This window comes from Ursus arctos, unplaced genomic scaffold (genome assembly GCF_023065955.2).
Source record: "Ursus arctos isolate Adak ecotype North America unplaced genomic scaffold, UrsArc2.0 scaffold_11, whole genome shotgun sequence".
NCBI classification, from domain to species: domain Eukaryota; kingdom Metazoa; phylum Chordata; class Mammalia; order Carnivora; family Ursidae; genus Ursus; species Ursus arctos.
This window is the reverse complement of record NW_026622775.1, coordinates 148,653-173,098: the sequence shown is the minus strand read 5'-3', so window position 1 is coordinate 173,098 and position 24,446 is coordinate 148,653. Positions and strand designations below refer to the sequence as shown.

The following is a 24,446-nucleotide window of genomic DNA, read 5'->3' as shown; positions in this document are numbered from 1 at the left end:
TTATCTGTAGTTTGGATCAATCAAATGAGCCAAAATCTCATTTGAAATTTATAACTTTCACTTTTATTAGGGAAAGTTTTTTTGAAAAGATTTTTGAAAATAAGATACAACACTTAATACCCGCTTTTAAACAAATGCAAAAATGCAATTATAGGGCCCCTTGAGAAGGGGCAATAACAGAGGAGTGAGAGAAAAAGAGAGTTCTATTCACTGGGACCAGCTGGGATGTGGTATTAAGTTTATGCTAGAATCATCTATGTTGACAAAAAAGGTCCGACTGGGGCTTTTCTCTGTCTCGAGGTGTCTCAAATCTGGGGTGGAAGGGTGGGATCAGCTTGGGCTTCTGTTACCATGTTCATTATGGAATCCCACAAGGACCCCTCTGTTCACCTGGGCCCCAGGGGGCTGCATTAGTAGGTCTTGCATGAATCCCCGTAGAGAGCCCACTTTGAATCCTGCTTGATGTTTCTCTCTCTATAAATGCAGTTTCTCTAGTGTGTCTCAACAGAAGTTTTAAACAATGATTAGTAAACTTATCTCATGTAAAGGACGTAATTCTTTTTCTTTATTTAATGATAAGATATGTTAGCTATTGCTCATGGTAGCTGAAATACTTTCTAGGCTGAGTTCAGTTCTGAAATGTCCCTTGGGTATTCTCACATACTTTGTCTCCGCCTGCTTTGTCTTTGTGTACATTCCTGTATTTAGGAGCGCAGATGCGAGAGTCTGAAGTACAGTATCTGACAAACTAGTCCCAATGACTATGTGTTCCTTACCTTAAGTTCTCATGTAGTTAGCTCTGTGTCTGCCATTGTCAGAAACTCATGCATACTGCCAACAGTAAGAGAATAGTTAAAGCATGGTTTGTCCAAACCCACTCTAGAGAATTGAGCAGCTACTAAAAATTATAGTTTGAAGATTATGTACCAGTGTGGGAAAATGCATGTGATCTAAGTGGAAAAAAGCAAAATTGAATTCTATATATATTAATTAAAATTACCGTGTTCAAAAAAAATTTTTTCAAGGACAGACTCTGAAGGGAAATATTCTAGAATTCTCGTAGTAGGTTGTGTGAAGCTGGTGACATTGGATGTTTTTTTTTCTCTTTATTTTTCAATTTTTCCCAATCTAATTGTAGATTATTATAAAAAACTTTTTTTAAAGCTTTTATTTATTTATTTGAGAGAGAGAGAGAGAGCAGGGGGAGGGGCAGAGGGAGAAGAAAAGAGAATCTTAAGCAGACACCCCGCTGAATGCGGTGTCTGACACAGGGCTAGATCTCACAACCCTGAGATCATAACCCAAGCCGAAATCCAGAGTTGGATGCTCAACTGACTGAGCCACCCAGATACCCCTATTTTATGACCGTATAAAACCCAATTGCATTATCTATATACATACATATTATATATGCATATATTATTCCAAGCTATGAATGTATGAAAGATTATTTCACCAGTCTCCCACTGATGAATGTTTTAAATTCCTAGTAGCAAATTTTTGGATTAAATAGAATTAAGTGCATAAAAGTGAAAGACAGTATAAAACGTATGTAGCCAATATGGAACTGTATTTATTTCCTGGATGTGTAAGGTTATATAGTGATACCCTAATTTCATACCAATGATTGTAATGTCAGTCTTTGTCTCACTTTATCAAGGACTACACATCTTAGGTTACCTTTGCTTAAGACTTGTTTATGGATAAATGAATATATATAACATGCTTTTCTTAAGCAGTATGTAAAAAGCATATATTTTTTAAAGGTAGATTATACTACTATAATATGAAATCTATTTTTATTTATCAAAGTTATTCTGCCCTCTCATATGATAAAACTCCAACCTTTTGGGAATATGACTGCTTCTGAAAATAATGATTTGTTGGGAGTGAGTGGGGGATAGAGAATCATTTCCAGCTTTTGATGGAAAGAAAGTGGTAGAGTTCAAGGTGGCTTACTCTTTTATAAAATTAGGTTGACCCATCATCATACATGAAGATAATTGTTAATTATCTACAGCTGTCCAAGTAGTTCTTCGCCATGAACAACAGTATGTTTAAGGGCACAAACTCTGGAGCCAGACCTCTTGGCTTCAAAACCTGAGTGACCTTGGGCAAGTGACCTATCATCCTCTCTCAGATTCGATTTCCTCATCTGTCAAATGGCTGTAATATTAGTACCTACCTTATGAGGTTAGAGTGAAGATTAAATGTGTCAATATATGAAAAAAGTGCCTGGTAAATAATAAGTAATATAAATTTTGGCAATTTTTATTATTGTTAAAATTGTTACTGAGAAATTATTCTTTAATCTATTATATTTTAGATGGTTGACACAGATAAAAAACAGAATTTGAAAGCCAAAAATACTCAAGCACTGATTGCGAATGTTGAAGATAATGAGCTAACTAGCAACAGAGAAAGATATCTTCTTTACTACAGGAGAAAAATGAACTGCAACAAATGTTAGAGAGTATTACAGCAGAAAAGGAACAATTACAGACTGACCTAAGGGAAAATATTGAAATGGTAGGATTTAGCACTGTACACTTAGCAATATGTTTTGTCTTGCATGTTCTGGATTTTTACTTTACTGAGGCATAATTTACATGTGAGAAATATATCTGATGCAAGTGTACGGTCTGATGACTTTTGACAAATGCCTGTACTTGTGTACCCTCCACCCCAGTCAAGGTATAGAACATTTGCCTCACCCTACAGGATTCTCTTGCTCCTCAACCCAGTCAATTCCAATGTCCCTCGCTAACGCATATAAGTCACTGTTCCGTTGGTTGTTTTTTTTTTTTTTAAAGATTTTATTTATTTATTCGACAGAGATAGAGACAGCCAGCGAGAGAGGGAACACAAGCAGGGGGAGGGGGAGAGGAAGAAGCAGGCTCCTAGCGGAGGAGCCTGATGTGGGGCTAGATCCCATAACGCCGGGATCACGCCCTGAGCCAAAGGCAGACGCTTAACCGCTGTGCCACCCAGGCGCCCCCCGTTGGTTTTTAACCATAGTTCACTTTGTCTTCTAGAACTCCACACAAATAGAATCATTCATATAGCATGTACTCTCCTGCACCTTACTTTTTTACATTCCTTTTTATTGCCGGGTAGTGTTCCATGTATGAATAGGCCACAAGTTGTTTAGCCTTTCTCCTCTTGATGGAAATTTGAGTTCTCTCCACTGTTTGGCTATTTTGAGTGAAGCAGCTGTAAACATTCTTACACAAAACTTTTTATGAACGTGTTTTTAAAAATTTCTCTAGGGGCACCTGGGTGGCACAGCGGTTAAGCGTCTGCCTTCGGCTCAGGGCGTGATCCCAGCGTTATGGGATCGAGCCCCACATCAGGCTCTTCCGCTATGAGCCTGCTTCTTCCTCTCCCACTCCCCCTGCTTGTGTTCCCTCTCTCGCTGGCTGTCTCTATCTCTGTCAAATAAATAAAATAAAATCTTTAAAAAAAAATTTATCTAAAGTATCTAAATGGAATAGCAGGGTCATAGCATATTACTAGACTGGTTTCCAAAGTAGTTGTACCATTTTACATTCCCGTCAGCAAATTAAGAGAATTCTGATGGCTCCATATCCTCACCAATGCTTCATATTATTAGTGTTTTCAATTTTAGCCATTCTATTGGGTATGTACCTCATTGTTTTCATTTGCCTTTCCCTAATGATTAAGGATATCGAGATCAACTTTTCATAAGCTTATTGGCCATTGCATATCTTTCTATAAATTATCTGTTCTGTCAGTGATGTGTTGTAGATTTTAGTGTACATGTCTTGTCCATATTTTGTTAAATTTGCTCCTAAATGTTTCTCTTTTATTTATTCTGTTGTAATTTTTAAACTTCATTTTTAATTATTCATTGTTAATGTTTGCCATATTGTCAAATCTAGTTCTTGTTTCTATATTTAGGGACAATATATGTACCGATTGAAATTCACATTTTTAGAAGTTTGCTGTGGATTACAGGAGAACCTGACCTTTTGTGTAATTTTCCATATTTCTTGGGATTGTCTGTTTGGTCAAAAGAGCTAAGTTTATTAAATAGGAATACAGACAAAAGTCATAGTCTGTTCTTGGTCTCATGTTTGCAGTGTTTTTGTGGTCATAATACTTGAGAATGTCACTGTTTAAGCTTATAACCAGGATTAGCCCAAGTCATGCTAGCAAAGAATGGCTGCCCTTTTGAGCTTGCTATTAACTGGTGCCCTAGAATCATAACCATTCTAGTATATGAAAAGCCGAAAACTGTAGTCTTGTCATCGGTGCATGAAAATTTAGAAACAGTCTCCTTTGGCTTAAGGGTAGAAAATGAGCAAACCTCTCAAGACAGAATACTCAATCCAGTTCTAATTCTCATGACAGGAATGTAAGTGGAGCAACAAAGAAACAGCATAAAAAGCAGATGCTCGGCATCTATATGATTAAAGACTTTCTTTTTAAGGTAGTCTTTTCCAATAGAATTTGCCATGATTTCTTCATTTTTAAGCTGAGGTAAATGCTGATTTTTACCTGATTTTATAAATGTAAGGTAATACTTATTTTAATCTCAACTTTTTTTTTTTAATTCTAGACTATTCAAAACCAAGAAGAATTAAGAATTCTTGGAGATGAACTTAAAAAGCAACAAGAGATTGTTGTACAAGAAAAGAACCACACCGTAAAGAAAGAGGAAGAGCTTTCTAGAACCTGTGAGAAATTAGCAAAAGTTGAAGAAAAGCTAAAGGAAAGGTGAATTTTTAAAGTTACCTTCTTAGCCATAATATATTTCATAATATATTTCCTGACTAAACTTTTTTTTTAATACATTTGATTGCTGTAGAACTAAATTCTAGAAATAGCATGTATCTCCCAAATGAACAGATCTTAATGCTAATATTGTGGACAGTTCCAACTCATACCTATATCTTAACCAACACTCTTTGTGAGGATTATATTATCCTAGTCTTTAGATGAAAGAGAAGGCCTTGATTCATCTAAATTAATCATATAATGTATTCATTCATCCGAAACTTATTGGGAACTACCATAGCCCAGATGCTGTTCTGGGTGGTTGAGATCCATTAGTCAATAACACAAAGATCCTGCCTTTATAAAGATATAGTAGTGATCCTTTAAAATGTAGGATTTATGACTATTACCATCTCTTAGATGTTTACAGTTTTCCTGACTCATTGCTTTTATGGAAGTAAGGTGCTGTTGTAATATTTGTATGAGAGCTAAGACTCTTGTAATAATTGTACTGCCCAAGTAATTCTAAACTGTACCGCTAAGATCTTTCTATTTACTCTAAGTACAGTGCCATGTGCATTATAAATAATATATTGTGATTTCAATTGCGCTCCTGTGGAGTGGTTTTCTCCTAATATGTATTCTCTTAATTCTCCTCCCTTTCACTATAACCCGGTAAAATTTACTAAAACCTGATGTCTGTTTCATACTCATTCTAAAGAAGTGAAATTAATAGGCTTATGTAAAAGTTAATGTTTCAGTAATGAACACTGACCTACCTGTGACACTAATAATACATTATATGTTAATTAGTAGAATTTAAAAAATTAAGAGATAGACATATATACTTATTAACTTAAAAAAGGTAATGCTCCACTAAAATTAACAACTCAGGAAACAACACATGTTGGCAGGATGCAGAGATAGGGGAACCCTCTTACACTGTTGGTGGGAATGCAAACTGGTTGTAGCCACTCTGGAAAACAGTATGGAGGTTCCTCAAAAAGTTAAAAATAGAGCTACCCTATGACCCTGCAACCCAGCAACAGCACTACTGGGTGTTTATCCAAAAAATACAGACAGTGATTTGAAGGGGCACATTCACTCCAGTGTTTATAGCAGCAATGTTCACGATTAGCCAGAATATGGAAAGAGCCCAGATTTCCATCGACAGATGAATGGATAAAGAAGATGTGATATATATATGCATATACATACACACACAGTGGAATATGACTCATCCATCAAAAAGAATAAAATCTTGCCATTTGCAACAGATGGAGCTAGAGTGTAACAAGCTAAGCGAAATAAGTCAGTCAGAGAAAGACAAATACCATATGATTTCACTCATATGTGGAATTTAAGAAACGAAACAGATGAACATAGGGAAAGGAAAGGAAAAATAAAATATGATGAAAACAGAAGGAGGCAAACCATAAGAAAGTCTTAACTCTTAGGAAACAAGGTTGCTGGAGGGGAGGGGGATGGGGGGATGGGGTAACTGGGGGATGAGCATTAAGGAGGACACTTGAAGTAATGAGCACTGGGTGTTATATGCAACTGATAAATCACTAAATTCTACCTCTGAAACTAATAATACACTATATGTTAATTAAATTGAATTTAAATAAGTTTAAGTTTTAAAAAAAGTTAATGCCTCAGTGTTTGTTTAGGTGACCCCATAAGGACCTTATTAGAAGTAAAAATAGATTATCCAAAAAGTTTTTAAGAGATGAAGAATTATGGTTACTTGTCAACTATACCTTTATATTTAATTAGTCTCTTTTCAAGTTTTTCTCATTTTCACTTTGGCTCCTTGATTAACCTACTGACACCGTATTAGTTTCCTAGACCCTCTGTATCAAATTACCATAAACTTGGTGGCTAAAGAACAACAGAAATTTATTGTCAGATTTCTGGATCTTAGAGGTCCAAAATCAAGTTGCTGGCAATACCGTGCTCCCTCTGAAGGCTCTAGGGAGGAATCTTTTCTTGCGTCTAACTATTCTTGGTGTCCTGGGCTTATAGCTATTATCACTCTTACCTCTGCCTCCATCTTCACAGGACTTTCTCTGTGTCTCTGTGTGTCCTTTTTCGTCTCTTATAAGGACACTCTCATTGCATTTAGGGCCCACCCTAATCCAGTAGGATTTCTTCTCAATCCTTAATTAATCTGCAAAAACCGTACTTCCAAGTGAGGTCATATTCTGAAGTTCTGAATCGACTTGAATTTGGGGTAGGATACTATTCAACCCAGCACAGTCACTATGCCTAGAAGAATACTTTACTTTTAAAGCTGCTTGTCTGTTTACACTGGGGGTGTAGGCAGGACTGTGATGATTATCTCAGTTTAGCAAAGTGCATTTTACATGAGAATTTTAAGAGTCTATAGGAAACATGGTAATTACAAATTTTATTTCTTAAGAGCCAACAACTACAAGAAAAGCAGCTACAGCTTCTTCATGTACAAGAAGAAATGAGTGAGATGCAGAAAAAGATGAATGAAATGGAGAATTTAAAGAATGAATTAAGGAACCAAGAATTAACATTGGAACGTATAGACATGGAGAAGCTAGAGTTGGCTCAGAAGCTCCATGAAAATTATGAGGAAATGAAATTCATAACCAAAGAAAGAAATGATCTAAAGGAATTACAGGAATCATTTGAAATAGAGAGAAACTTAAAGGTTATGTAAGAGAAATCGAAGTTATAGTAAGTTATTACCCTTTTCTTTCATCTATTAAATGTTTCTTTAAAACGGAGCTAATTGGCAAAGGGGGAGGCAATGTTAGGATGATGTGTTTATAATATTCTTTAAATTCCACTTGCTAATAAAGGGTCTAGAAACCAAAGAAGAACTAAAAATTGCTCACGTGCATCTTAAAGAACAACAAGAAACTATTGACGAACTAAGAAAAAACATTTCTGAGAAGACAGCTCAAATAATAAATATTCAGAAGGACTTAGATAAATCCAATACTGAATTACAAGAAAAGGTTTGTCTCTTCTTCCTTCTCTCTTTTGCCCCGTCTTCTTTTCTTTTTTCTTAAAGGAAAGATGAGCAGTAAGCAGTGACTGTGTTAATAGTTCGTTCATTTTTTGGATACTATTTGTTGAGAGTATAATGTGGCAGGCAGAGTTCTGGGTTATAGAAATAAAATAGGAACAAGGTGAACAAAATTTCTGTGATCATAGAGCCTACTCTAGTGGAAAGAGGTAACTGGTAAATAAGCAAACAAACGAGATAATTTGAGATAATGGCAAGTGCCATAGAGAAAATGAAACATTGGGATAACTGAACCAACCTGTGTTAAAGGCCACTGTGTGTAAGCCATTGAAACTATAGATATGAATAAGACATTGTTCTCTTCCCCTGAGTAAGGGCACATAAAATAATCCCTCAATTCCAGTAGGACAAATGCAGAAATAGGATATGCGAAGTTATATGGAACCACGAATGACCATAGGAAAGGGGAATCGATCGGTAAACATAAAAAAATTGAGACATAGCATTGGAGCTCATCCGAGAATTAGGGACCATTCATTTATTGAGATATAATCTGCTCAATGATGATTTTTCCCCTGTGGCATTTGGGAAGTAGTATAGAAATGAAGAAGTGTACAACCAACTGAATTAACAGTATGTTATTCAAGTATAAAAATTGGTTCGCTTTGGATGTAAGCTGGAGCAAAAGAAAATGATGGCAGAATGTGACCAGCAGAGAAGTCATGAACAGCTTTAGTAGGAATCAAGAGATAATGAGTAAATCAGAGTTCATGATCCATAGTAGGATTCCATGGGTTCAAGATCACTTTTATTTCCGTGGACAGTATCCTCATCTTTTCCCTTTAAAAAATTATGATAACATGGCAGCAGCTCTTTCTCCCCATGGGTCCTGTCCCCATGCTTTAATAAAATCACCTTTTTGCGCACACACACACACACACACACACACGCACTATATATATAAAATAATGATCTCCAGATAGTGACTTTGGTGTTTCATGCATCTCACAAGATCCCAGTGCTTCGTGAGGAACAGGAGCTACTGCCTAACGTGAAAGAAGTCAGTGATACTCGGGGAACAGTGGATGAAGTGGAGCTATTGGGAATACAATCCAAAACCAAGGATTCAATGACACTGGCATGCATAGAAAGGATCAAGTTGACTGAAAAACTTCCAGACAGTCACGAAGAAACAAAATATCTAACTGAGCAAAGAGACAGCCTTCAGACGATAAAAGAAGCAGTTCAGGTTGGACAAGACCAACTGCAAGAAGACATTAGAGAAGCATTGGCTAATGTATGTTTCATCCTTTCCTTCCATTTAACAAGTGTTTTATGAGAGTCAAGTCTTTGGGAAAGGAAGCGCTTGTGTTATGTTACTACCATGTTTTTTTAAATATCTCTTAATTGTGAAGTGATTGGAAACAGAACTAAAAATATAAATACTAAAAGACTACTGAAATTGACAGAAAATGTTTCAGAGAAGACAGCGGTTTTCTTAAATATTTAAAATTATTTAGAAAAGCAGTGCTAAATTATAGGAAAGGATAAAGCCAGAAAACTATTTTTTTCCTTCTTTAAATCTATTCTTACAGCATCTCATAAGGCACTTCTTCAATACCTGAGACCGAAATCTGAGAATCACCCTTCCCAGTATCCTTTCCTCCCACTCACTCTAAACCAAGCACCAAATCTTGTTGATTTTAAGAGGTGTGTGTGTGTGTGTGTGTGTGTGTGTGTGTGTGTGTGTGTGTGAAAATTCTTCCATCTTTTCTCTCCACATTGCCAACATCCTAATCCAAGCCCACATTTCTTCTGCCCCTGGCTTTCTGCGGTAGCCTCCTTACTGGTCTCTCTGTATTCATTTCTATACTTTTGTAATTCATTCACCATTCTGAACCCAAGCAATCTTTTCTTCTTAAAACCCTTTAACAGTCTATTGCTGCTCTTGAACTAAAGACTGGAATCCCTCTGAGGGATTGGAGTTCCTCTGAGGCCCTGGGTCCCATTCGTTGCTGGTCTCCAGCCTTATTTCTACTCACTCTTACCCCTGTTCATGATGCTGCAGCCTTGTGCTTCCTCATTTCAGGGCTTCCAGATGTTCTGGTCTCCCTGCCTGCAGCATTTCCATATGCCCTTGCCTAACTTGTGCTCTCACCCTTCAGATCTCAACCGAAGCTTTCCATCCCCCAGGAAGCCTTTCCTAACCACTCAGGGTAAGTTAGGTTTGCCACATACCCTGCAGGAACCCAGTAAGATTTAGCATAATGTCTGTCTTTCCCTTTAAAGTACAAGGTTCAAAAAGGCAAAGATCATGTAAGTCTCATTTACCATTTCATGTCCAGCCTCTAATAGGATAGTGACAGCACAATGAGCCCTCAGGAAATAAGTGTTCAATACCTGAGTAATGACGAGTGGGAGAGTGGAAAGAATGTTCTGTAATGAGCCACTGAACCCTGACTTAATCATTTTAGAAAATATCCTGATTTCTTTTCCCAAGAGTAAAATAAAAGATCTTTGGCTGTGCGCTCTATTGTTTTAGGATTCTCTTAAGATCTAGGAGCCTCAAGACACACAGGATCAGTCCTTCAATGTGAAAGAAAAGGGCGATGAGGCTGAGGAAACCCTGAGTGAGCGGGCGCAACTGCAGGAGCAGCTCCAAGCCGGAGAGGCGGCACTGCCACGGGTGGGCGGGGAGAGACTCGAGATGGCTGAGAGGCTGCGAGAAGTTCTTTCGTCTGAAACTCACCAACTCAAAGAAAACATGAGAGAAATGACAGCTAAGGTGGGTTTCATCCTTTCCCCATGTGCTTTGTTTTTTTATTTTATTTTATATGCAGATATTTTTGTAAAAATTGAAACTTTGGGAAAAGGAGTTAGAGTATAATGGTTATAATGTTTCTGTAAATTTCTCAAGAATTTCCTCTAATAATAAAGCACCTGGAAACCGAAGAGGAACTGAAAGTTGCTCTTTGTCACCTGAAAGAACAAGAGGAAACTATTGATAAGCTGAGAGTGAATCTTTCAGAGAGGGAAACTAAACTCTCCAGCCTTCAAAAAGAATTAGAAACAACCAATGATGAATTACAGAAAAAGGTAAATTGGGGGTGAAGGACATGTAGGAGATAACCTGAGGGAGTTAGCTAACTGAACTACAGAAACTAATTTTGCATACTAGATTGTTATGCAGAACATCCTGGGTGTTTTTCCTTTAAAAACAAAAACAGATTTGGGACTCCTGGGTGGCTCAGTCCCTTAAACATCTGCCTTCAGCTCAGGTCCTGGATTGAGCCCCCTGCCCAGTGGGAAGCCTGCTTCTCCCTCTCCCTCTACCCCTTCCCCACCCCCCCCATCCTCTTGCTCTTTCTTTCTCTCTGTCCAATAAATAAAATCTCTTAAAAAAAATTACAAAAACAGATCTGTGTATATATACACACATACACATATATAAACAAACATATTTTATGTGTATGTATATTTTGGCTATTGACTTATTATTTTAAGATCCAAGAGCTTCATGAACAATGTATTAGCACCAAAGAAATCATTGAGACTCAGGAAAAAATGAGTGAACTGGAGCAATTAAAGGAGCAACTCAAAGTCAAAGATTCATCATTACAAAGTATAGAAAGTGAGAAGCTCAAGTTGACCGAGAAACTTCAGGAAAGTCAAGATAAAATAAAAATTATAATTAAGGAAAGAGATGAACTGAAAAGGATGCAGGAGTTTCTTCAAATGGAGAGACACCAACTCAAAGAAAACATTAAAGAAGCTGTAACTGAAGTAAGTTTCCTTCCTCTACACTGTTCTTTTATTAATTTTTATCCAATCAGAAAGGACTGGAAATCAAACAGGAGCTAAAAACTGCTTATGTTCTTTTGAAGGAGCACCAACAAACCATTAGTACAAGGAATATTCCAAAGGAGACAGACCAAGAAGCAAATATTGAGAGAGATGTAGAAAATTCAGATGCTGAGTCACAAGAAAAGGTAGGTCTTATTTCATTCAGTTGGAAAAAGACACCTGATGATTGTGTTGCTCATTTCCCTGTGGAAGAAAATAGTATATACATTGGATAAAATGTGAAGATGACTGACTTCATTTAGAAACAAGTCCTCTTTTTCCTACAAATGTCTTCCTGTGTCCTAACTTGTTTTATTTTTTCTCAGATTCAAGAACTTCAGGAAAAAGAGCATCAGCTTCTTAAGATGGAAGCTGTCAATGAGACTCAGGAGAAAATATGTGACATGGAATACTTCAAGAACCAGTTTGAGGCCCAAAAGTCAACTCTGGAAAATATAGAAATGGAGAATGTAAGGTTAACTCAGAGACTTCACGAAAACCTTGAAGAAATGAAGTCTGTTAAAAAAGAGATGATCTTAGGAGTAAAGAGGAGACCCTCAAAGTAGAGAGAGACCAGCTCGAGGAAAACCTGAGAGAAACTGTGTTTAGAGTGAGTTACCGTCTTTCCCCCATCCAGTGAATATGACATTGTGTCCTAAAAGAACCATCGGCGATAGGGTTGGTGGGAGTGTAAAATTGGTCCAAACTTGGGGAAGGCTGGAGGGGGGATATTTGGTACTATCTTTCAAATATTTCAATAAGTTTATTCATTGACCCCAAAAGTCCAGTCATAGCTATTTATCCATACACATTAACACAATTGTGCAGAGATATCTGTAGAAGGATATTCATTGCAAAAAGTTGCAATAACAAAACAAAGCATGCAAAAAATATAGGGAAAATGCTAAATGTCCATTAACAGGGGATTGGTTAGTTAAGTGCCGCACATTCAGACCATAGAATACGAGGCTACCAGTAAAGAAGGAGATAGTGCTGATTTGGAAGTATCTTATTAGGAAAGGGGGTAAACTGTGGAGTAATATATCTAGCATGTATTGACATTTAAGACAAACTTAGAGGATGAGTCCTAAGGGGGGTAGAGGGCATATTTACCTTTTACCCTCTCTCTACCTTTCTATGCACTGTTTGAATTTTGTTACTCTGAATATATCATTTTCCTTTTTCTAATGATATAGGAGCCGGAAAAACAAGAGGAACTAAGAATTGCTTACATGCATGTGAAAGAGCACCAGAAAACTATTGATAAACTCAAGGGCCTTGTTTCTGAGAAGACAGATGAAATATCAAATATGCAAATGGATTTAGAAAACTCAAATGCTGCCTTAAAAGCACAGGTATTTTTTTTTTATTTGAGAGTTTGAATTAGGTCTTTTGTGTAATGAAACAAGATATGAATTAGCCTAAAATTGAAGACAAAGATTTGCCTACTTAATTTTGAAAGTATTATTTAGCATTTCTTTCAATCTCTAGCTATATCTTAATTTATTGTATGATTATCTCAAGAGCCAAGAACTTCAAGAGAAAGAACATCAACTTCTGAAGGTAAAAAATGATCTCAGAGAAAATATGTATCAAACAGAGCAATTCAAGAAGCAATTAGAGGCCCAGAATTCAACCCTGGAAAGTGTAGAAACCGAGAAGTTAAGGTTGAGTCAGAAACTTCATGAAAACCTTGAAGAGATAAAATGTGTTACTGAGGAAAGAGATGGTCTCAGAAGCGCGGAGGGAACCCTTAGGATGGAGTGAGACCAGCTCAGGGAAAGCCTCAGAGAAACAGAAGCTAAAGTAAGTCACTCTTCCTATACTAGTGAGTAAACGTGGTGTTTTCCTGACAGCCGTGAACCGTTCTTTGACATAAGTGGCAGCGTTGGTGTGAGTGAACTAATACAAACTTTCAGGCAGGTAATTTCGTATTGTTCTAAAAATGTCCAATTCTGTAACCGGTATTTTCTTTGTAGACTTCATCCTACATGTGTATTTATTTATATACGTACAGAAACACACATACACTACAAGGTTTCTCATTGTAGCAATTTGTACTAAAAAGTGGGAAACAATCTAAATGTCCATCAGAAAGAAACTGGGTAAATATGAGCGATATATCAGAATACTATGCAACACATGGAAGGAAGGAAGGAAAATAGATTTGAAAGTCCTGATTTGGAAGCCCAAGTCACTTAGAGGGAAAAGGGAGCTGTAGAATAGTATATGGATCACGTGTCTGCCTCTCAGAAGTAGCAGTAGGTTGTAGGGAGGTGAGGACAGAGAAAGGGAGGCAGGGAAAGCTTATAACTTCCTAACAACAAAGATGTAGAATAAGAAGTAATAGTTTTATTATTTATACTAAGGAAATGTATCATTTTCAGAAAAAAAATGCTAGTTAATATTAAGCTGTGTCACCGTTCTTAAAATTTCTCTCATGATAAAGGAGCTGAAAAAACAAGAGGAACTAAGAATTGCTTACATGCATGTGAAAGAGCACCAGGAAACTATTGATAAACTCAAAGACGTTGTTTCTGAGAAGACAGATGAAATATCAAATATGCAAATGGATTTAGAAAACTCAAATGCTGAATTACAAGAAAAGGTATGGAGAACGTGCTTGTTTGGATATTTGATTTATTTGTGCCTAAGCTCCTTTGGGGATGTAAAATGCTTTAGCCACATGGGAAAACGTCTTGGTAGTTTTTACTAATGCTGAACACACACCTGCCTGTGGCTCAGCATTCTGCTCCTTGAGTATGTACCTAAGAGGGGAAATGCCTACTGCCACATAGTGTTATGTACAAGAACGCTCGTAACAGTTCTATAATCATAACAGCAAAACAACAGAAAACAAGTGAAATGTCTATCGATAGGAGAATGGATAAGTACATTGTGATTTACAAGTTCAAAAGCAGACCAGACTCATCTAGGATGAAGAAAGTTCAGCATAGCGGTTAGCTCTAGGACGGGGGCACACAGGAAACTTACGGGGTGCTAGACATGTTTTAAATTTTAGTCTGGGTTATAATTATGTAGATGTATACATATGTCAAGAATAATTAAGCTATACACTTAAGATTAATGTACTTATATATATTATACCTCAAGAGAAAATAAATTTTGTGTGAAATTATACAGAATATTAATGAGCAACATAGGAAGACTATTGTCTTAATCGATTTAGAAACTATTCTTTACCCTTCCCTTAAAACCTGTGTGTACCCTAACACATTATTTTATGATTATCTCAAGATTCAACAACTTAAAGCAAGTGAACATCAACTTTTTAAGTTAAAGGAAGATGTCAGTGAGTCGCAGAAAAAAATGTCTGAAATAGAGCGATTGAAGAAACAATTCAAGGTCCAGAGTTTGACTCTGGATAAAATAGAAATGGAGAACTTAAATTTGGCTCAGAAGCTTCATGAAAACCTTGAAGAAATGAAATCTGTAATGAAAGAAAGAGATAATCTGAAATCGGAGAGAGACCAGCTCCAGGCAAACCTCCAGGAAACCATAGCTAGAGTGAGTTGTGCTCTTTCCACCTACCCAGTAAATGTGTTTTACATGCCAGAAGCTTCCTTCTTACAACACTGTTGGTGAAAATGTGAATGCTATAACCTTTTAGGGAGATAATTCGACACTGCCTTATTAAAGATTTGTCAGCATATATATCTGCTACTGTGATTCCAGCCGTAGAAATTTATCCTACCAATATATTCACACATTTGGGCAGAAATACAACAGCATTCACTGCAACATTGTTAGTGGTGATAAAAAGCTAGAAGTAATTCAAGTGTCCACCAATAAGGCACTGGCTAAGTGGGGTCCATTTGTAAAATGGATTGCTAAGCATGAGAATGGGTCCTTTTTATGTGTTATTGATTTAGAATGATGTGTCCAAGTGGTATGAGAGGGAGGAAAGCAGTGGCAGAGTTCACCAGGCAGCCCAGCGAGGATGGGGGCACCTAGGGACAAGGACTTTAGTTTATATCCTTCTGTACGGTTCTAATCTGGGGGTGGTGTGTTGATTGTTTTTAACTATAAGCATGCATTTTTTAAAGATTTTGTTTGGTTCATCATTAAGGAAAAGTAATGTGCCTGTATATCGTGATACTTCTCAATTTCTTTTAATAAAGGATTTGGAGACACAGCAAGAACTAAAAATTGCTCATATGCATTTGAAAGAACACCAAGAAACTATTGATAAGTTCAGAGAGAGAATTTCAGAAAAGACAACTCAGATTTCAAATATTCACAAGGACTTAAATAAATCTAAAGATGAGTTACAGAAAAAGGTATGTGTTGTTTTGTTCGTTGGGGAATAACTGTCTAAAATCATTTGTGGGGGGGAGGAGTAGGGGACCCCTTTTTCAGCCGGTCCCCTGAGTCGAGCAGGATAGGTACCAGACCAGCCTGAACATCCACGGAAACAGCCTGAGATGCAGGAAGATACATCTGGATCTCTACAAATGAACATCTCCAGCGCTGAGTATTGAGGTACGAAGCTGGGAGCCGTGAAACCGTGCACAGATATAGGAAGATAAATGGAAGGGGGAGGGAGCCGCTGCATTCGGGCACCGGGAAGTAGTAGCCACCTGCACGGGGGAGCGGTGGACTCGCGGACTGGCACCCACGAGACAGGAGACTGAGAACGTGAGCCGGGAGCGCGCACTACCAGACTTCTCACGGAACTCCGGAATCCCGGTGTGCTCACTGGAACCAGACTGAGACCGAGAGCTCCAGGAGCGCGCGGGGGCAGCTGGCGGCTGGCAGTGTTAGAAACACAAAGGACAGAGACATGCCGGCCCTGGAAGTGAGGGCTGGGACGCCGGGTGTGAGGCGCACATCCTGGGACGCTGCAGGGTTGAGCAGCACCAACAGTAACAGAGTTAAAGTGGCCAGAACATCAGTGGAGAACGGTCCACGATCCCTCTGTTCTGAGACAGAGGCTGAGATTTGGCCACTGCTGCTCTAACTCTCAGAAGAGGCACAGCAAGCCGCCAGGGAAAGCCGCCAGAGAACAAAAGCCTGGAAATACCGGCTCACAGCATGCCCAACCCCATCCCCGCTTGCAGGGGACACGGAGACTCTACCCAAACAGCGTTGCCTGAGTATCGGTGCAGCAGGCCCCTCCCCCAGAAGGCAGGCTGAAAAATCAAGAAGCCCACATCCCGGGGCGCCTGGGTGGCGCAGTCATTAAGCGTCTGTCTTCGGCTCAGGGCATGATCCCAGCGTTCCGGAAAGGAGTCCCTCATCGGGCTCTTCCGCTGGGAGCCTGCTTCTTTCTCTTCCACTCACCTGCTTGTGTTCCATCTCTCGCTGGTTGTCTCTATGCCACATAAATAAATAAAATCTTTAAAGAAGAAGCCCACATCCCTAAGATCCCTATAAAACAAGGGTGCACGGCCTGGGTCCCGGTCAATAATTTGGGCTCTGGACAACCCCTCAACCTCTCCTCATCAGAATGCCGAGAAGGAGAAGTCCCCCCCAGCAAAGAAAAGACAATGAGTCTGTGGCCTCTGCCACAGAACTAATGGATATGGATATAACCAAATTATCAGAAATGGAATTCAGAGTAACAATGGTCAAGATGATGAGTAGACTTGAAAAAAGTATTAACGAAAATGTTAATGAGAATATAGAATCTCTAAGGGCAGAAATGAGAGCGAATCTGGCAGAAATTAAAAATTCTATGAGCCAAATGCAGCCAAAACTAGAGGCTCTGATGGCCAGGGTCACTGAGGCAGAGGAACGTATTAGCGAATTGGAGGATGGGTTAGTAGAAGAAAAAACGAAAATACAAGCTGGACTTAAAAAAATCCACGCCCACAAATGTAGGTTACGGGAGATTACTGACTCAATGAAACGATCCAACATCAGAATCATCGGCATCCCCGAGGGGGTGGAGAAAAACAGAGGACTAGAAGAGATATTTGAACAAATTGTAGCTGAAAACTTCCCTAATCTAGCGAGGGAAAAAAACATTTGTGTCCAAGAGGCAGAGAGGACCCCTCCCAAGCTCAACCACGACAACCTACGCCATGTCACGTCATAGTGAAATTCACAAATATCAGATCCAAGGATACAGTATTGAAAGCGGCCATGACAAAGAAATTTCTCACATACCAAGGCAAAGGTATCAGAATTACGTCAGACCTGTCTACACAGACCTGGAATGAGAGAAAGGGTTGGGGGGGCATTTTTAAAGCTCTTTCAGAGAAAAACATGCAGCCAAGGATCCTTTATCCAGCAAGGTTGTCACTCAGAATTGATGGAGAAATAAAAACCTTCCAGAATCGCCAGTCATTAACCAATTTCATAACCACGAAACCAGCCCTACAGGAGATATTAAGGGGGTTCTATAAAAGTAAAAAGGCCCCAAGAGTGATACAGAACAGAAAGTCACAATTGACAGAAACAAAGACTTTACAGGCAACGTGGCATTATTAAAATCATATCTCTCAATAATCAGTCTTAATGTAAATGGTTTGAACCATCCCATAAAGTGCCACAGGGTTGCAGATTGGATAAAAAGAAATGACCCATCCATTTGCTATCTACAAGAGACCCATTTTGAACCCAAAGATACATTCAGACTGACAGTAAAGGGATGGAGTACCATCTTTCACGCCAATGGACCTCAAAAGAAAGCTGGGGTAGCAATTCTCATATCAGACAGATTGGATTTTAAACTAAAGACTAGAGTTAGAGACACAGAAGGGCACTATATTATTCTTAAAGGATGCATCCAACAAGTGGATATGACAATTATAAATATATATGCCCCCAACAGGGGAGCAGCAAGATACACATGCCAACTCTTAACCAGAATAAAGAGACATATAGATAAAAATACGTTAATAGTAGGGGACCTCAACACTCCACTATCAGAAATAGACAGAGCACCTAAGCAGTAAACGACAAAGAAACAAGAGCTTTGAATGCCATACTCGACGAGTTGGACCTCATAGGTATATATAGAACACTACAAACCAGAACCAAAGAATACTCATTCTATTCTAATGCCCATGGAACATTCTCAAGAATAGCCCATGTTCTGGGTCACAAAACAGGTTTCAACCTATACCAAAAGACTAAAATTATTCCCTGCATATTCTCAGACCACAACGCTTTGAAATTGGAACTCAACCACAAGGAAAAATTTGGAAGAAACTCAAACACTTGGAGACTAAGAACCATCCTGCTCAGGAATGACTTGATAAACCAGGAAATCAAAAATCAATTTAAACAATTTATGGAGACCCAACGAGAATGAAAACACAACGGTCCAAAACCTATGGGATACTGCAAAGGCAGTCCTAAGGGGGAAATACATAGCCATCCAAGGCTCACTGAAAAGAATAGAAAAATCTAAAATGCAGTTTTTATATTCTCACCTCAAGAAGCTGGAACAGCAACAGAGGGACAGGCCTAATCCACGCACGAGGAAGCAGTTGACCAAGATTAGAGCAGAAATCAATGAATTAGAAACCAGAAGTACAGTAGAGCAGATCAACAGGACTAGAAGCTGGTTCTTTGAGAGAATCAATAAAATTGACAGACCACTGGCAAGACTTATCCAAAAGAAAAGAGAAAGGACCCAAATCAATAAAATTATGAATGAAAAAGGAGAGGTCACGACCAACACCAAGGAAATTGGAAGGATTATTAGAAACTTTTATCAACAGCTTTATGCCAATAAATTAAGCAATCTGGAAGAGATGGAGACCTTCCTGGAAACCTATAAACTACCAAGACTGAAACAGGAAGAAATTGATTTTTTAAACAGGCCAATTAATTATGAAGAGATTGAGTCAGTGATAAACAACCTTCCAAATAACAAAACTCCAGGCCTGGACGGTTTTCCTGGGGAATTCTATCAAACATTCAAAGAAGAAATAGTACCTATTCTCCTAAAGCTATTTCAAAAATTAGAAACAGAAGGAAAGCTACCAAACTCATTCTATGAGGCCAATATTACCTTGATCCCCAAACCAGGCAAAGACCCCATCAAAAAGGAGTATTACAGACCGATTTCCCTAATGAATATGGATGCCAAAATCCTCAACAAGATCCTGGCTAATAGAATCCAACAGTACATTAAAAGGATTATCCATCATGACCAAGTGGGATTCATACCTGAGATGCAAGCATGGTTCAACATTCGCAAATCGATCAGCATGATACATCATATCAACAAGAAAAGTCTCAGGGACCATATGATCCTCTCAATTGCTGCAGAAAAAGCATTTGACAAAATACAGCATCCTTTCCTGATTAAAGCCCTTCAGAGTGTAGGAATAGAGGGTACATTTCTCAATCTCATAAAAGCCATCTATGAAAAGCCTACAGCAAATATTATTCTCAATGGGGAAAAGCTGGAAGCCTTTCCCTTAAGATCAGGAATACGACAAGGATGCCCACTCTCGCCGCTATTATTCAACATAGTACTAGAAGTCCTTGCAACAGCAATCAGACAACAAAAAGGGATAAAAGGTATCCAAATCGGCAAGGAAGAAGTCAAAATGTCTCTCTTCACAGATGACATGATACTCTATATGGAAAACCCAAAAGAATCCACTCCAAACTATTAGAAGTTATAGAGCAATTCAGTAATGTGGCGGGATACAAAATCAATGCTCAGAAATCAGTTGCATTTCTATACACGAACGAGACTGAAGAAAGAGAAAGTAGGGAATTCATCCCATTTACAATAGCACCAAAAACCATACGTTATCTCGGAATTAACTTAACCAGAGACGTAAAGGACCTATATTCTAGAAACTATAAATCACTCTTGAAAGACATTGAGGAAGAAATAAAAAGATGGAAAAATATTCCATGCTCATGGATTGGAAGAATTAACATAGTTAAAATGTCCATGCTACCCAGAGCAATCTACACTTTCAGTGCTATCCTGATCAAAATACCGATGACATTTTTCAAAGAACTGGAACAAATAGTCCTCAAATTTGTATGGAACCAGAAAAGGCCCCAATTCGCCAAGGAAGTGTTGAAAAGGAAAATCAAAGCTGGGGGCATCACAATGCCGGATTTCGAACTGTACTACAAAGCTGTGATCACAAAGACAGCATGGTACTGGCACAAAAACAGGCACATAGACCAATGGAACAGAATAGAGAACCCAGAAATGGACCCTCGGCTCTTTGGGCAACTAATCTTTGATAAAGCAGGAAAAAACATCCGGTGGAAAAAAGACAGTCTCTTCAATAAATGGTGCTGGGAAAATTGGACAGCTACATGCAAAAGAATGAAACTTGACCACTATCTCACACCATACACAAAAATAAACTCAAATTGGATGAAAGACCTCGATTTGAGACAGGAATCCATCAAAATTCTAGAGGAGAACATAGGCTGCAACCTCTACGACATTGGCCAAAGCAACCTTTTTCATGACACATCTCCAAAGGCAAGAGAAACAAAAGATAAAATGAACTTGTGGGGCTTCATCAAGATAAAAAGCTTCTGCACAGCCAAGGAAACAGTCAAAAAAACTAAGAGGCAACCCACGGAATGGGAGAATATATTTGCAAATGACACTACAGATAAAAGACTGGTATCCAAGATCTACAAAGAACTTCTCAAACTCAATATGCGAGAAACAAATAAATCATAAAATAGGCAGAAGATATGAACAGACACTTTTCCAATGAAGACGTACAATTGGCTAATAGACACATGAAAAAATGTTCAAAATCATTAGCCATCAGGGAAATTCAAATCAAAACCACACTAAGATACCACCTTACGCCATTTAGAATGGCAAAAATTGACAAGGCAAGAAACAATTGCTGGAGAGGATGTGGATAAAGGGGATCCCTCCTACGTTGTTGGTGGGAATGCAAGTTGGTACAGACACTCTGGAAAACAGTGTGGAGGTCCCTTAAAAAGTTAAAAATTGAGCTACCCTATGACCCAGCCATTACACTACTGGGTGTTTACCCCAAAGATACAGACGTAGTGAAGAGAAGGGCCATATGCAACCCAATGTTCATAGCAGCATTGTCCACAATAGCTAAATCGTGGAAGGAGCCGAGATGCCCTTCAACAGATGACTGGATTAAGAAGTTGTGGTCCATATATACAATGGAATATTACTCAGCTATCAGAAAGAACGATTTCTCAACATTTGCTGCAACATGGACGGCACTGGAGGAGATAATGCTAAGTGAAATAAGTCAAGCAGAGAAAGACAAATATCATATGATTTCTCTCATCTATGGAACATAAGAAATAGGATGATCGGTAGGAGAAGAAAGGGATAAAGAAAGGGGGGGTAATCAGAAGGGGGAATGAAACATGAGAGACTATGGACTATGAGAAACAAACTGAGGGCTTCAGAGGGGAGGAGGGTGGGGGAATGGGATAGACCAGTGATGGGTAGTAAGGAGGGCACGTATTGCATGGTGCACTGGGTGTTATACGCAACTAATGAATCATCGAACTTTATATTGGAAACTGGGGATGTACTGTATGGTGACTAACATAATATAATAAAAAATCATTTAAAAAAATAAAATAAATAAAATAAAAATAAAAAAATTAAATTAAATTAAAAAATTTAAAAAAAATAAATAAAATCATTTGTGAAATGAGAAAGGATATAGATATACAGATATATAGATATATAGATAGAGTTATAGATGTACATATATAACCAGTAGACACTATTTTCCTTCCTTGAAAGAATTATTTGAATTCTAACTTGTTTTATAATTATCTCAAGCTACAAGAACTTCAGAAAAAAAAGAGCTTCAACTTCTTAAAATGAAAGAAGATGCCAATAAAACTCATAAAAATATAAACAAAATGGAACAATTGAAGCAGGAGTTTAAGGCCCAAAATTTATGTATGCAAAGTATGGAAATGGATAACTTACACTTGACTAAGATACTTCATAAAAGCCTTGAAGAAATAAGAATTTTAGCTAAGGAAAGAGATGAGCTAAGGAAGATAAAAGAGTCTCTCAAAATGGAAAGAGACCAATTCAGAGAAACCTTAAGAGAAATGATAACTAGAGTGAGTTCAGAATCTTCCCTTATCTAGTAACTGTTTATAAGAATTAAGGTTTTTTGGAAAGGGGAATAATTTGGTTTTGTTGCTATTGTGGGGTTTTTGGGGTTTTTTTGTTTTTTGTTTTTGTTTTTGGAGAGAGGGCCTGTGGGTTTTTCTTTTCTTTTTTCTTTTCATTTTGGAAACTTCCACAAACGGTAAAGGGTAATGGAAAAACTATTAGTATAATTTTTCACACAAATAGAAAATGATACAGTTTTAAAAGAAGCCAAAGTATTTTTCAGAAAATATTTTAATTATTTATTTTTAAGAAAATATTTGTTACATACAGCAGACTATTTCTTTAATGTATTTTTTAAAAGGGTTTTTTTAAACCAGGAAATGGCGTTATCCTCAATAGAAAAAGATTTGAAGGACTAGATTTGTACACGAGTAAGTGCCCATTTCTCTGCCTCCACACGATGGGTTTTAGGCATGCGCTCTTGTCAGTGAAGTGGGAGGGAAGCGGCCAGACACGCAGCAGAAGGAGGTTCAGCCAGTGTAACCGTCTTTGCACATTCAGAATCACATCTTAAAAACTCCGTTGAACCCTCTAGAAAAAAACATAAAATTTAGACAAATAAGAAATTGTATAGAATCTATAAACATCTTTTTTTATTCTCATAATTCGACAAGAGTAGAAGACCGTATCATTTGCCATATCAGAGACATGGACACTTGGGAACCATCCTTATGTGTACCCTAATTAAATTTATGAAGAAATTTAACTAATTCAACAAATATTTATTAAACAGTCATTCTTCTAAGTAGTGAATAAATGGGAGAAAAGGTTTTGTTTTATACTCCTAATCAGAAGTACAAAATGTAACAAGATCTGCATTTTGTGTTCCAAGGTGCTGGGAAGAGTATGAATAGATAGAGTTCAGGTGGTTTTGCTAGTGTATTATTTGGCAGCAATTCAGAGACTAATTCTAATTCAGAGACTTGGAACCCTAAGAATCAGATATAAATCTAATATCTAGTTTTCAACTCTGATGGTTACAGGAATAAATCCCATCTCAAAAAATATGTGGTTCTTCCACGTTTTTTCTCAATGAGTTGAGGCCTCTCACTACAATACTTAGTGGTACCGTTATTCATTTTCTGGCCAGTTTTAACTCTTTTTTTGACTTACAAGTTTATAATTCCACTATTGAAGTGATGTGAAAAAATGTAATTGGAAAAGCATGTAGACGTTATATATGAATGTAGCTTTGTTTATTTCTTTGTACCAACACAGGACCAGCAGAACCATGAAGAGGTAGTAAAATATGGGAAACAGTCACAATGTAACGAAAAACACCACCTCCCAGAAAGCCTGAGAGAAAAGTGCTCTCGGATCAAAGTAAGTGCCCTGTTAAGATGACAAATGAATGTGGGTACTCCTCCAAAGGCCTAAACGGAATCCAAGGAACGTCTGTGGAATGAGTAGGTAGTGCTCAGTGTTTTTGAAATTTTATAATCTAGTATAGGTGTGCATGTGTGTGCGTATGTACATACATAAACTCACAAAACAGTGGGGGGTTGTGATTTTAAGGCCCCACTGGAAAGGTGGTATTCGAGTAAATACCTGAAAGAGGTAAAGGATTAAGCCATATAGCTGTCTGGGGGAAGAACAGAATGAGAAGAAAAAGTAGCACATACAAAATTCCTGAGGCCGAAGCCTGCCTGGTGAGTCCAGGAGCATCAAGAAGGGCTGGAGCGGGTAAGAAATGAGGTCAGAGAGCTCCTGGGGAAGACGCAGCCGTGGGGCCTTGAGAGGTCTTTGGGTTTT

General features: G+C 38.0%; 1 protein-coding gene across 1 annotated transcript in view; it reads left to right on the top strand.

Moving 5' to 3' along the window:
* The window catches only part of LOC113249475 (centromere-associated protein E-like), a 74,580-nt gene that overhangs the window by 30,670 nt on the left and 19,464 nt on the right, over positions 1-24,446 (top strand). Inside the window, 18 exon segments of the mRNA XM_057309983.1 lie at positions 2,327-2,408; positions 2,411-2,529; positions 4,583-4,753; positions 7,166-7,415; positions 7,418-7,452; positions 7,578-7,736; positions 8,760-9,044; positions 10,302-10,532; positions 10,685-10,843; positions 11,252-11,530; positions 11,632-11,736; positions 11,917-12,109; positions 12,112-12,200; positions 12,787-12,945; positions 14,040-14,198; positions 14,849-15,118; positions 15,733-15,891; positions 23,913-24,017. Coding sequence (XP_057165966.1) covers positions 2,327-2,408; positions 2,411-2,529; positions 4,583-4,753; positions 7,166-7,415; positions 7,418-7,452; positions 7,578-7,736; positions 8,760-9,044; positions 10,302-10,532; positions 10,685-10,843; positions 11,252-11,530; positions 11,632-11,736; positions 11,917-12,109; positions 12,112-12,200; positions 12,787-12,945; positions 14,040-14,198; positions 14,849-15,118; positions 15,733-15,891; positions 23,913-24,017 — 3,009 coding nt within the window.